This window comes from Lissotriton vulgaris, chromosome 1_1 (assembly GCF_964263255.1).
Source record: "Lissotriton vulgaris chromosome 1_1, aLisVul1.2, whole genome shotgun sequence".
Taxonomy (NCBI): Eukaryota; Metazoa; Chordata; class Amphibia; order Caudata; family Salamandridae; genus Lissotriton; species Lissotriton vulgaris.
This window is the reverse complement of record NC_141685.1, coordinates 1085059265-1085073824: the sequence shown is the minus strand read 5'-3', so window position 1 is coordinate 1085073824 and position 14560 is coordinate 1085059265. Positions and strand designations below refer to the sequence as shown.

The window sequence follows — 14560 nt, the reverse complement described above, 5'->3', positions numbered from 1 at the left end:
ATACATGGAAGAGAGAGACACATGGGAGAGGCAGATACATGGGTATCACAGACACCGGGAGATACAGACACTGTGTCACAGAGAAACATTGATGGACCATCGAACTCGCAGACAGTGGGCGATACAGACCTTGGCAGATGCAACACAGGGAGTATCAGACACATGGGAGAGGCAGACAGAGTGACTCACAGACACTGGGAGACACAAACACCAATAGACAGATGGACGACAGAGCCTGCAGACAGCAGAAGAGACAGACTTTGCGAAATGCAACAAGCAATACAGGGAGACTCACACATATGGAAGAGGCAGACAGAGTGACTCAGACACCGAGAGAAAGACACTAAGAAACAAAGAAAAAGAGATGGGCCACAGACACTTGGTGATACAGACTTTGAGATGCAACAAAGGGAGAATCAAACAAATGGGAGACGCAGACGACTCAGACACTGGGAGACACAGACACTAAGAGACAGACGGACAACAGAGCCTGCAGACACTAGAAGAGACACACCTTGGGAGATGGCAACACAGGTAGAAACAGAGGACACAGTCACACAGACAAGAGCTGCACACACAGAGAGACTAAGAGAGACTAAGACACAGAAAGCAGACAAATATATGGACCAGAAAAGCCAGACACTGGGAGAGAGAGACAGAGAAACATCAGCAGCCGTGAACACCGAGACACACGCTGCTGCGCACTTTTTTTTTTGAGACAGAGAAACACCAGCAGCCGTGAACACCGAGACACACGCTGCTGCGCACTTTTTTTTTTGAGACAGAGAAACACCAGCAGCCGTGAACACCGAGACACACGCTGCTGCGCACTTTTTTTTTTGAGACAGAGAAACACCAGCAGCCGTGAACACCGAGACACACGCTGCTGCGCACTTTTTTTTTTGAGACAGAGAAACACCAGCAGCCGTGAACACCGAGACACACGCTGCTGCGCACACTCAAGGGGGTGAAGACTGCAGCCAAACACAGATCACACCAGGGGCAGGAAGTTAAAAAAAAAAGTTTCAAAAGTGGCAGCTGGTAATCTCTCCCTGCGTCCTATCTGTCCGCACTGCTCTCGCCCCCTGCGAGGGGGGCCCAGCACCCCCTGGCCCCTCTTCACTGTGACCGGAAGTGGCCCCCGTAGCCCCGCGCCCCTCAGCACTGCACCGCTGCCTGGAGTCTACCGATAAAGGCTCGGAAGCCGCGGCCCAGCTTTCATACCTTCACCGTCCCCCGCACCCCTCTTCAAACAAGCAACTCTCAGGTCAGAGATCACACAGTGTGACGGTCACAACAGAGACAGCCAGAGGACTCAGTCGACGGCGGCAAGCAGGCGGCCACGCATGTTAACGGGCACCACGTGTGCTCTCTTTAAAGTTTGTAGGGGGACAGGTGCTGTCCGCACACTGGAACCAGCAGGGAGAGTTCGAGCACTGGAAGAATGGCTCCCTGATCGAAAGAGTGCGGGAACAAAAACAAATGCATCAGAGGATGCAGTTTAAGTGGACGGGCACAGGACAGGGGCTAGCACAGGGAGGGAGGGTGGCGGGAACGGGCACAGAACAGGGGGGGGCGGGAAGCGGGAGGGGGGCAGGAATGGACCCGAGCTAACGGGCACCACGTGTGCTCTCTTTAAAGTTTGTAGGGGGACAGGTGCTGTCCACACACTGGAACCAGCAGGGAGAGTTCGAGCACTGGAAGACAAAAACAAATGCATCAGAGGATGCAGTTTAAGTGGACGGGCACAGGACAGGGGCGAGCACAGGGAGGGAGGGTGGCGGGAACGGGCACAGACCAGGGGGGGGCGGGAGGGGGGCAGGAATGGACCCGAGCTAACGGGCACCACGTGTGCTCTCTTTAAAGTTTGTAGGGGGACAGGTGCTGTCCGCACACTGGAACCAGCAGGGAGAGTTCGAGCACTGGAAGAATGGCTCCCTGATCGAAAGAGTGCGGGAACAAAAACAAATGCATCAGAGGATGCAGTTTAAGTGGACGGGCACAGGACAGGGGCGAGCACAGGGAGGGAGGGTGGCGGGAACGGGCACAGAACAGGGGGGGGCGGGAAGCGGGAGGGGGGCAGGAATGGACCCGAGCCGAGCTCCAGAAACAAATCCCTTGCACACGGGGAGGGGGGCGGAACGGACACACGGGGAGGGGGGAGGAGGGGGCGGGAAGGCAAGATGAGCAACTGCACACGCACTTCCGAGCGGGAGGGGGGAGGGGGGGGCGGGAAGCGGGAGGGGGCGGGAATGGACCCGAGCCGAGCTCCAGAAACAAATCCCTTTCACACGGGGAGGGGGCGGAACGGACACACGGGGAGGGGGAGGAGGGGGCGGGAAGGCAAGATTTAACACGCACTCACCAGGGCTTCCTCCGGCGGCCGTGGTCGAAAAACGGGAAACGTGCACAGGACAGCGAGGAGGGGGGCGGGGGGAGGGGGACGGCGGGAGGAGGGACACAGAGTAAGGCAGGACAGCAGCAAGCACGGCCCGGCCGGACCAGACTCGGGGGCGTTCCCGGCGTCGCGTGACGTCGCCAAAGCCAAAGAATCTCGGGAACGCCCCCGTGTCTGGTCCGGCATTGATGGACAGGCCCCTCGTCCAATGGCTAGGCTCCATTTATGGAGCTAGCCAATCGGACGGGGGGCGTGTTCCATAGTGCTTACTATACTCATTAGATTTCTCTGGAGGCGGAGCCTAATCGGCTCCGCTCCCCAGCGAAACCTAAAGAACTGCAGATTCACAGTCTTTTCCCAGGATATGCCAGAGGTGAGCTTACTGTACAACTGAGACAGTCTTCTCATACTTTATAGTGAGAGACAAAAAGCAGGGGAGACTCTTTCGAGCCTCAGTATCCCGCATCTGCATGCAGGGCAACTGATAAAGTGTGTTGGATAGAGTTGCAGTTTACTGGTCCCCGCTTACTACCAAGGGTCACGTCTTTCCTCAGCTTTCTTTAACAGCTTTCTGGTCCCTCCTTTTCACGCCATTCAAGTGACGTTGTCCACTTCAGATTTCAAACTTATCCATTCTTGCCTAGAGCTGAGGAAGCTTGGATGAAGAAGGAATTCCTGAAATAAATAACTTGTAACAAGCCTTTTCACTAATAAGGGGTACAAAACTGAAAAGACATGATTAAGCATTCACTCTTTACAAGTAACCAGTATCCTACAGGTGGAGCCTCTTAAGAAGGATCAGATGAGGTTCAACTCTGGATCTTAAGGTTTCTAAACCTGGCTCCTTGCTTAGACTAGCTCTTTGTACATGGTCAAATCCCTTAACGTTTCAGTGACAAAGACTACTTCAACAATAGAAAAGTTTGCAAAAATGCTAGGAACATGTAGTTTGAAGTACTACATACTGATAAGGAGCCTCGGTGAGTTAAGCGCTTGTGGCAGACATTTGGGTGTGAATTCCTAGGGGGCTAACTCAGCCTGTAAATGCTACATTAACCAGGGCTTTGTTAGTGCCACTTGTGCAACAAATACAATATATTTATTGGCAGTGCAAGGGTACATGAACAAAACACCCCCATTCAAGGGCATAAGATGTTGGGGAAAGGGACCAAGATGTTTTATAAAAGGCCTGTATTGCCAAGGAGATCCATTTTGGAGGGTGTAAAGAAGAAAGGAGCATAGCAAGAGTGGGAGGGCCTGAGAGTAGCACGACAAGGAGTCTAAACGTTTTAAGATTTCACAAAGCGCATCAACCCAACTAAGTCTCATTGTGAGAAAGCCTGCAGCACACCCTAGACAGCCAGTCCTTATGGGTGATCTTCAGAGCAGCAGCTCTAAGCTAATAATGTGCATTCTGTGCCCGGCAAGAGTCTGTGTTCTAGGCTAAGCTCAGTGCCTACAATATCCTTGAAATCCGAAGGATGGATCTGCTGACTCTGTCTTGATCCTGTATTATCTTTGTTGACGAAACGCTTGCTCTGCTGCTTGACAGTTGACCTTGCAACAGTCAAAGAACCAGAGTTGTTAGGCTTCAGGCTCTATGAAGTGTTACTAGTTACGGATTGCTCTTCAGTCAAGGACCTGAACCTTTAAGATACTTGTACCCTAGAAGATAGTGCTGCAGGCTGAGCTTTAAACTAAGTATCTGTAGAACCTAATCTGCAATTTGAGTCCTGGGTATAAGTAACTCGTGAGGTAGGCTTAGCTGGCCGAAGCCCAAGTTGTTTAGCCCTATGTCCCTTCACTGCTAGCTCTGCTATTGGGAATCTGGGCCTATAAAATCTATGTTGACTGAGGGAGAGATTTGTTTAGCCTGATAGGTATTGCTTCTGCTCTGGGTTCAAGCCTGTAGATCTTTGCATCCAGATGTACAGCTCTACTTCCTGAAGCAGAGGCCCTTATGATCCACTTAGCCTACGATTTTGCTCTGGTGTCCGAAGCCTGCACAAGTAGGACCACTGTATACGAAGGATTGCCTCTAATGCTTGAAACCTGAACTGCAAGTTATGTGTAGGGCAGAGAATGGCTCTGCTTTCAGGGGCCTGCATCTTTAAGGTCTGTCTAAGCTGAGGTAGAGCTATTTTGTCTAAATCCCAAGCATGTTAGATCTACTGAGCCTGGGGGGGATAACTCCCCAACACAGACAATAGCCATTATTCTTTTCTACCTTTGGCAGACTGAGCTGAAATCAAGATGTCCCAACCAATGTCCCCACAAGGGCTGATAGGGATTTGGGGCGCAATGAAGGGTGCATGGAGGTGTAGTCAGTACCACCTTGTGTGCTCCAACAGAGTCCCACAGTGATGTCTAATTGCCACAGCAAAGGTCACTTGTCTCTCGTTTAAGATACGTAATGAATGTCTTCAAAAAGGCACTGTCCCCTCCCCTCTCATATGCTCCCCTTCTCAAGGCTCTGCCTATGGCCCAACTGCAACTAGGGTTTGAGAACGTTTCTATGCCCCTTCAATGAAGCAACATTCAAAATGGAACACCTCTTTGTGTCCCAAACCAGTGGCACTGCAAAATACCGCTATTAGTAGTCTGTTTTATCTTCATTTTTTTCTTTTTCCATCGTTTTACTTTTAATCTTCCCTCTGTTTAATTCATTGTTTGTCCAAATTCACATTTACTCTGTCGCAATCCACATGAAAGGAAAAAGCAATTTCCCAGGTTTCTTATGTTAAAGATGGGCCATCCGAGCCTCCTTCAATAACACGTACTAGAGCCAGACCATTCTCCTCCTCACTCTCTTGCAAGCGGGTGAGGAGGAGGACGGTCTGTGTAACAGAATGAAGGATTGCTAGCAGTCACCCCTGACGAAGAGCCAGATTGGCTTGAAATGCATTGGGCGTGAATAAACTGCTTTTTACGAACCTGGCTCTAGTACGGGTTATTGAAGGAGGTTTGGGACACAAAGATGTGTTCCATTTTGAATATTGTTGAGTTGAATACTTGACGTTCGGGCTGAGCACGTTCCTTTGAGCATGCAGAGTTAAACTTGGAGGAAACTGAACTTGATGAATTGTGAAGAACTGATGAATATATGCGGAGTGCAACCAACCCCCCATCTAATGTCCTTCAATGAAGCAGCCACGAATGTCTAGAGGCTCCTCTTTCACCTTTATCTTCCTGGAAGCCAGCTGATGGAATCCTACACCTGACTCCCAGAGCAGGTGGTCCTTGCTCCCAGAGATGTTCCACAATCCCAAGGACAATTACATCCCCAGGGGTATGGCGCGGGAACACTTGTGAAAAGTTTCCATCTTAAGTGTACGCCGTGCTAAGGTTTGCATGAGGTCCCCATTGAAGAGTGGTTCAGCCTGTCCCAAACACCAGAACCACTTTCAGGTCCTGTTGAAGCTCCTGAAAGACATCCTCTGCCTCCTCCCTTGCATGTGTTGCAGTAAATTGCTGGGTAGGACTCATCTCAGCCTGTCTCCTCTGAAGTTGTGGGGGTCCTGAAATCCTTTTACTCTTCGGTCTTGATGAACTACACTGAATGTAGTCATGAACTATCAACCCACCTAGTATTTGCTTCAGTTCATCCAATTTGCTTCCCATATGCTCCAGGGAAGGATGGTTGATTCTGCAGAAGCAAACATCAACACAACTTCAGTCCTGAACATTTTCCAACCCTCATTTTTCTTTCTTATCACTTAGTCATTAATCCATCCGCGCATCCAAGATTCTGAATCACAGCCTCCCAGACCAGCCAGAAAGTCTCTCAAAAGCTCCCTTGCTCCAACACATTAACCATGCTAGCACTCAACAGTCTGTACATGAGAGGGAGCAGAAGAGGCCCTCAGACTAGAGTTGATGGTCCGCTGCTTCCACGATGGTTCGTGCATCACCACTTTGATCTCTCAAAGAGCTAGGTGCTGATGATGCTGAAAGATGTGACCCTTGTAGGTAAGCGAGGTCTGGGAAATTGCTACTCTATTCAACACACATCAGTTGTACTGCATGCTCATGTGGGGTGTTAAAGAATTGGTGGATGTTCTGCTGCTCTTTCATACTAGAAGGGTTGGTATGAGCTTTTGGTCTCTTTGGTAGAGTAAGCTTACCTCTGGTATATTCTGGGGTTCGTTTGCATCTATGTCGCTCTTATTAGAAGGCTTTGTATGAGACTGTGTTTTCTTTTGTACTGTGAGATTGCTTGCTGGGTGCACCAAGGTTGGGGATGCTGTGGTGACTGAGGTGAGTAGTCACTCTAGACAAGTGCCGTTTCACAGGTGAGCTAATCCGTTCCATATTGACACCCACCAGCCCTCACCCTTCAGTGTATGACGCACAGAACCAAGGACTGCAACATCCATATGTAGAAGCTAGAAAATATACTTACCTAAAGCAAACTGAACACCCCTTCAACCAAGCCCTTCCTATGACGAAGCTTGTTGCCCCTTCGCCAGTGCACTGGAATACCTCACAATAAGGTATGAAGTGCTAAACAAATACAGTTAAAAATGAACTAGGACCTCCAGGGTTTGCATCTTAACCATTCTGCTTCATTGTGCCCTGTCCTTCCTTTTGCTTTTCAGGGTATGGTTGTGTGCTGGTGTCACACCCGACCCACTGTTCCGCTGTTTATTTAACGGTGGACAGATCCTGCTCCATGGTCTTTCTGGCCATCTGCTATGTTCTTAACGATTTTGAGAGTGCAGTTGCAAACCTCTGCTTTCTAGATACGCACCAGCCTTCAGAGATACCTTAGGATGTATAGGAAGGACGTTGTATTTTGGTATGAACGAGTGTTTGGTCTAAAGTAACCTTGACAGCAGAGGAGATGGAATATTGCTTACTTGGAACATGCGGGGCAACATTGGACTTGTGCAGGCTCTGTGGGGAGGGAGCACTGAGACTGGCTGCAGTTTGTCTCTGATATAATTGTTTTCCTCCTTTTTTTTCTTTTTTTGTGCAGGTTACTGTTTTGCCATTGTGGCCCGTGATGTAGCCAGGACTTGCCTGTGTTCGTCCCCACTGCCCCAGAGGCCCTTGAAAGGTAAGGGACTGTTTGTTACACACCTGGGGCAGGGGGAATTAAACTTCTATTGGTGTCATGACTTGTGGTTAGTTGACTGAAACGCTGACCTAGTGCCCCATGGCACTTGCTTGTAACTGGTTCCCCCTTTGGCAGGAGTTTGGAGGTGCCGTTTGTGAAAGAAACATGATGTCCTGGGATAAACTCGGTGGGGTTAACCTCTGACCTTCCTCCATTCGGGCCATTGCCTGAATGAGAGTGATCACTTGATAGTATTTGTGTCTCTGAGACTCAGCAGTCTGGGGTGCAATTTATGCTCATTTGGGTGAGTAGTGTATACAAGGGATAGTCTAGCCTGGCCTTTTCAGTAGGATTCCTGCTGGTCATGGCTAGAATTGTGTAAACCTACTTTTCTTGAACCCTTTTGCATCAGTCAGCTTTTTTGGGCTTGCAGTACTCCACCCTTCCTCCTACTAAGTTGTGCTTGGATAAATCTCACTGTTCTCTCACTTCTGTCTGAAGCTGCTCTCGTCCGTATGAGGCTGAGGTTTAATGACTTGTCTATTTTCAGATTAGAATTATTTTTGACTATTGACATGAACCTTTTGCATTTGAAATGGTAATACTGTGATATACAAAACTGTTTTACTGCATTGCGAAACTAGGCCTCAATTAGATAGTGACTCCATTTAGTTCTTGGGGCATCTTAATATTCATTGTGGGCTTATATTTCTCATTGACACCGCTCACAGCAAAATATGATCTGATGCTTTGTGATAAGATGTTAAAGAAGGACTCCGGAGGAAGCCTTCAGTTACTTTTCAAGGCTCCTGCTTGATCACTGTAGGCTATTCATTTATGATACTTTCATTGTTTATATAACAATAATTTGTTTTGACACCTGCAATGACATCAAGTCAACGGGAAACTTATTGATATTCATTTAGGGTGCTAGTGTTTGGATGGTGGCAATATGACATTTAATAATAATGTACTGTGAATTGACAATTGCTCACCCAATCTTGACTGTGTGAGTTCCATCAATTTGCATTGTAAAAAATGTTATAAAAAGCCTTGATTGTAAGGGCAAGACAGTTTTTCTTGGAGTCTCTATTAGGGATGCAGACCATCTCTTTATTGATTTGCTGCACACTCTGGAATTATCATTTAAAATAGATGCAGTATTACCAAATTATGACTGATCTTTAGAGACAAACTATAGTTTTGCTTTCTCTATTGCACTTATTTTTTTTACTAAAACGTCATGGTTTTCGAATATACTGATCTCTAACCCTTTTTAAGTCAGTCTTTTTTTAAATTGCCCGTTATTGAAATTGTTTTGAATCTTCTTTTTAGGGACAAATTTCCTAATCTATTTTTGAGGATAAAACGGCTCCTGACCTCGCATCAGTGTTGTGACTTTCATGCAGACTATCTGAGAGAAGGCGTTGACAAATTCTACGCCTTTGAGGCTAAACCACACTGCTCATCTTTTAGGCTGAACTTCACATTTTAAACAACTGAGGTAACCGTGCTTAATTTAGTTCTTGCCTCTATTTAAAAAACTGGGCTTGGCTGCATATTCCACTCGTAAACAGGGCAGCCTTAATGCTTAATTATATCCATAATGAAGCCCCATCCCCAAAGGCAGAGGTGCACCTGATAACTCACTGCTACTTGGTTAATTCCTCTGTGTAAGGCAGACCTTTATTCCTTGACCTACCAATTAAAGGCCGAGGTTCACTGCTTAAATGAAGCGGAGTATGGCGGCATAAATTCTTATGAGATTTAAGGGCCAGTGCTTACTCAGCAACGAGGTTGAGCTCTTCTGCTCATCCATCTGAGGTCAGGCTTGACTGCTTGGTGACACTGCATCTGAAGCTAAGCTTCACTGTGCAATAAACTATCCCGAGGCTGAGTTTTACTGCGTTATCACTCTTCTAAGCTACACCACTTCTTTTTGAGACAGCGCCACACCTAATCACCTTTGTTATAGGTCATGCGTAATTTTAAGCCTGTTAACTACAGCATTTTCTTCCTGGGGTAATTTCCAACAGGCTTTTTGTATGGCTTAGACCAAATGTTCTGGACTGAATTTTAGGTCTTTCTTTCAGCGGAGCATGCCAGCAGTCTTGTGATCAAGACAATACTTGCTCAGTGCAAGACCTGTCACCACCATCCCACTGGGGGTCTGTAAAGATCCACTCCAACGCAGTAAGTGAAGATGGGTATCTTTATTGATAAGATGCAATGACCGGTACCTCCAGCTCTGCCTTCCAGCTTCTGTCACAACTACTTCTTCCTTCAAAGAGTAACATTCCACTCTGGCAACAAGCCTTACATTCCATTTCAATTGAGAAGACTCCACACATCTTCCCCATATATACAGCAACACAATTAACACACAAAATTAACCCACTGAACAATGCAAAGAAGGGAACAATAAGAAGGGGAAACCACAGAAACATTCGTCCCAAAGAATTGGCTGAGGAGCATGACATTTACAAACATTTCCAGCACTCCAAGCAGAACCATCAGTTAAAATGAGAATATTCTTCTTCACAGTTTTCACTTGCATAGATTTAGAGAATTAGCTTTCACCTTAGCGGACAATTCCCTCTCTTTTTACCACAGCCCAATCTCCTTCCTTTATAACATGAACTTTAACACCTTTTCTGTCATTGTAGTAGTTTGTCGTAGCCAATTGCTGCTTCGCAACATCACTCAACAGCAGCACGATCAACCCATACACAATCCTTATTTTTAAGCCCACCAGGTACTTTTTACACCAGGCTCTCGCCCCTTGAGAGAGACAAATGGCGACACCCCAGTCACCGAATGGGGTTTCACCTTTTATGATAACACTAATTTCTTGAGTTCCTCAAACCATTTGACATTGAAAGTTGAATGTTATCTATTAATAACGTTTGAGTCTTTCAACTAAACCTTTTGCTTGAGGTCTGAACATGGCGACCTTTTCATGTTTGACCTTCAACTTGCACAGAAATTCTTGCATTCTCTTCCATACCAATTGAACTCCATTATCGGATATGAGGGTCTTGGGGATGCCTTCGTACATGAGCACTCTTTCCATGAACCCAATCAACTTCTCAGTATCAATGCAATCAGCCATCTCAATGACAAACCACTCGGAGTGGTAGTCTACTAAGACCATCAAAAACTTGCTACTGGAACAGAGTTTGGAGATGGGACGTAAGAAGTCAATGGCAACCCTCTCCCAAGGACGTTTGGGAAAAGCACGCAAGCAAGGGGAGGTTGCCTTACAACTGTTGTATAATCGCTTTTAGCATGCGCATAGCATTCCTTAACAACCTCCTCAACATCATTGTTCATGCCAGGCCACCAAAATGGCTGACGTACACTCTTTGTCATATTTCTGCCCAGATGGCCCTCATGCGCGATATTCATAATCTTATTTCTATGACCTGCTGGTGGTACTCCTCAACAATTTTCCTTCACTCACACTCAACTCAGCCTCAACATGGCGATAACATTTGAAGCGAACATCCTGAGTAAGCTCCTCCTTCCGATACACATCTGTGTTGCAGCACATCCTCATTCAACATGTCATTAGTTCACTCCTCCTTATCAAAGACCTGTTCCTCACAGCACCTGATCACCTCAACACCTTCTTTAACGTCTACCTCAACTTCATCCACTGGCATCCTAGACAAATAACCAGCTACCACATTTTTCAGACCTCTCACATACTCCACCTCAGAGTTGTACTCAAGAACTGACAACATCCATCTGGAAATCCTGACACACTACCTTCCAGACCACTACCTCCCGTAAATAAATGAACAAGGGACTTGTGGTCTGTGCAAACTTTAATAGGTAAACCCCGGACCAAATATCTGAAATGCTTAATCTACCAACAGCACGCCAGGGCCTCCTTTTCAATTACAGAATATGACACATCTGTGCCTTGAAGCCTCCTTAATGCAAATCTGATAATCTTCTCTTGTCCCTCACGGGAAACGGCCACTATAACGCCGCTGTTTCCACGCATAACAACCACGCATGCATTACAACGCATGCGTGGTTAATACGAATAGCCTTTACCACGCATACCTTTACTACGAGATACGTAGTAAAGGCATGTGTGGTATAGGCTAAAATGAAAAATGGGGGCTTCGGGCCCCCCCCCCCCCCCTCCAAAAAAACGCACCGTGTTTTAAATGCGCAAGGATTTTATTTAAAGATGTGAATTTAAAATTAGAAGTGTCTCGAGCCAAAGAAAGGACGCACCTACCTTTTAATTCTCTGTGATCCTAGCGTGAAGTTTCTTACGTCCATATCGGATTAGCACTATGTTATTGTGTGACGTATTCACCTCTAGCATGCTGCTCTGCAACATTTTGAAGCGTGTCTTGGCTGCAAGCCACCCGGCGTGGCCGTCCCTACATACCTCAACTTGTGACCGGAAGGGTATTACAATAGTGTGCTGGAAAAATGCAAACTAGGTCAGAACAAGCGAGTTAAAAAAAAGAATCAACAAGGACTGTAAGTAACCGGTCAAAACGCAGAGCTTGTGTGGGTACTCAATGTTAAAAAAAGAAAATGGGACTGAGATAACCTTTAGCAGGAATATGCCCTTACACAGCATATATTTACAACGAAAATTGTGTAAAAGTATGCATGGTAAAGGACTATTCATGGTAAAGGTTATGCGAGGTAAGGGCATTCGCGTTGTAACGCATGCGTGGTAAGTTGCAACGGAATGCATTGTAATATCAAGCAACCGTCCCTCACACACTTGGGTCAGGACAGCACCAGTTCCCACAACATAGGCATCAGTGGTAATGAAAGTTTTAGCTTTACCATTGAAATGACCAAGAGTGGGAGCATGGAGAATGCAGGACTTTACCCTATTGAATGCCTTGTCTCAAATATTATCTCATTGAAATACAACACTATTCTTCATTAGTAACCTCAGTGGTTCCACAATTTCTGTAAAACCATTCACAAATTTGGAACAGTATTCTGCCAGGCCAGGCCAAGACAAGATTTTAGCTGTTACTTGTTAAGAGGAGTAGGGGCATCCTTGACAGCAGACACAATACTCTTCTTGTGTCTGATCCCTGCATCGGATATCTCTTGCCCCAAATATGTCACACAAAGTTTTCTCTATTGGCATTTTTCTTTCTTTATAGTCCATCCGTGACTCTCCATTCGATTCAGAACTTGCATCACTTCATCATGGTGGGCACTGTCCTTTACTACAATCAACACATCATCCTGAAAGCAGAGGACATCTTTCATACCGACAACTATCTGTTGCATGAGTCTCTAAAACACTGCTGAGGCAGACGCTAAGCCAAATGGCATTCTGCAGTAACGAAATGCACACAGTGGTGTAACAAACAAAATGAGGTGCCTTGATTCCTCATTAAGGTCAATCTGGTGATAAGCCGCAGACATGACAATCACACTGAATATCACTCTGCCACCCATGGCTGTTAGCATCTCAGAAATATCTGGTTGTGGTTGCCTATCCACGCACATATATCTGTTCAAATCACACAATCCCACACATAAATGAATCTCCCCCCATCCTTGGGCGCAACCACGATAGGTGCCAACCATTCCAAGGCCTCAATGAGTTCAATAATTCCTTGCTCTAACAATTTCTCGAGTTCATCTTGGAGAGGACCTCTCGTTAAATGGGGTATGTTTCTCACTTTTTGTACGACAGCCATTGCCTTGATCTTTAGAATAATCTAATGAGCAACGTTCTTAAGTTACCCCAAATTATCGGAGAAAACCTTAGGAAACTTCTCTATCACAGTTGTTTCATAAGTGGCAAAGATATGCACAACAGTAGACATGACTGGCTCAGTCGCATTTAGATTGAGCACAATCCCCAGATCCTTTTGATGGCGCCAACCAAGTAAATTTGAGCCTTGTTGTTGTTGACGAATCAAGGGCTCTAGTGTAATTTTCCCTATTCATGCCCTTATATAGGTATAACTCATCATATCCTTATATAGGCATCAGAATCATAACCATATTTAGACACAGCCAATGTAGTCCAAATACGGCATGGCTACTTCCACAGATTCCTAGAAATCACAACGAGTTCTTGGAGAGACCAAACCTCCAGCAGTCCGGGACTTTCCCCTGCTTCTGTATTGATTTGTCCTAGAACTCCTGGAGTCCTAAAAGAACTGAGAGTTCTTAGTGATGTATTATGTCCAACCTTACGTCAAACTCAGCACCCTCCAGGTATAAATATACCAGCATCTGCCCTAGTAAAACACACAGTGGTTTGGAGCAGATCAACTAACTACTTGCCCGACGCCCTGCTGTAGCGAGTGCTGCTGTCTTTTCTCTTGCCGAGAAATCCAGCTCCGGTGTTTCCCGGCTACCCTTGCGGGTTACTGGGAGATCTAGTCCTGAGAGAGAGATACAAGACCTCCTACATTCTATAAACAAGGTACGGTGCTGATTAGACCCTTAGAGAATTATTGGATAGATTCTTGGCAGAAACTATTTTAACTCAAGCTAGAGCTCACTTACTCCTTCCCATGTGCTAGGCTTAGGTTAGGTACACCGGGGTAGGCATATCTTAGAAGCACCAGTTGAGTACGTTTAGTCATCTTTTATCATTGTATGTATTTTATCCATTTTAAGTATCTTATGGCTTAGAAACCATATAAATGCTTTTACAGTATTATTTCATAATACTCTTTTTACTATACGCACTTTACTTTATGACAAGTATTGCGATTGTAGCAATTCACTTCTCTTGCATGAGAAAAAAGACTGCTCAATAAATAACCTTTTTATTGAAAACGCCCGTCTCTCTATTTCTCTGCACTTCTGGTGAAACTAAGCATGCACGATTGACTGAGTGAAATAGCCATCTATTGTTTCCATGACTCTGGAGATGTATTCCTTATTGCAGGGGGAACAAAGTTGTCATGTGATATGGTTGTCAGAAACTAATCCCTTCTTGTGTATTCGAGAAAGTTTCTAGTGACCTCTGAGCTAGCTGGCATTCACAAATTAAGTCTAACATATTCAATAGAGACCTAGTCGACTTCAGTCCTACGTCTAAACTATTTTTTATGTTATTCCAATGCGCAGAGCCTATTGGG

The 14560-nt window shown here is 45.9% G+C and overlaps 1 protein-coding gene across 1 annotated transcript in view; it reads left to right on the top strand.

The window, feature by feature from the left end:
- TNRC6B (trinucleotide repeat containing adaptor 6B) overlaps positions 1-14560 on the top strand; it is a 365389-nt gene that overhangs the window by 184263 nt on the left and 166566 nt on the right. Inside the window, exon 2 of the mRNA XM_086928366.1 lies at positions 7377-7457. Within this exon, the coding sequence (XP_086784492.1) occupies positions 7377-7457 (81 nt within the window). The remainder of the gene's footprint in view (positions 1-7376; positions 7458-14560) is intronic.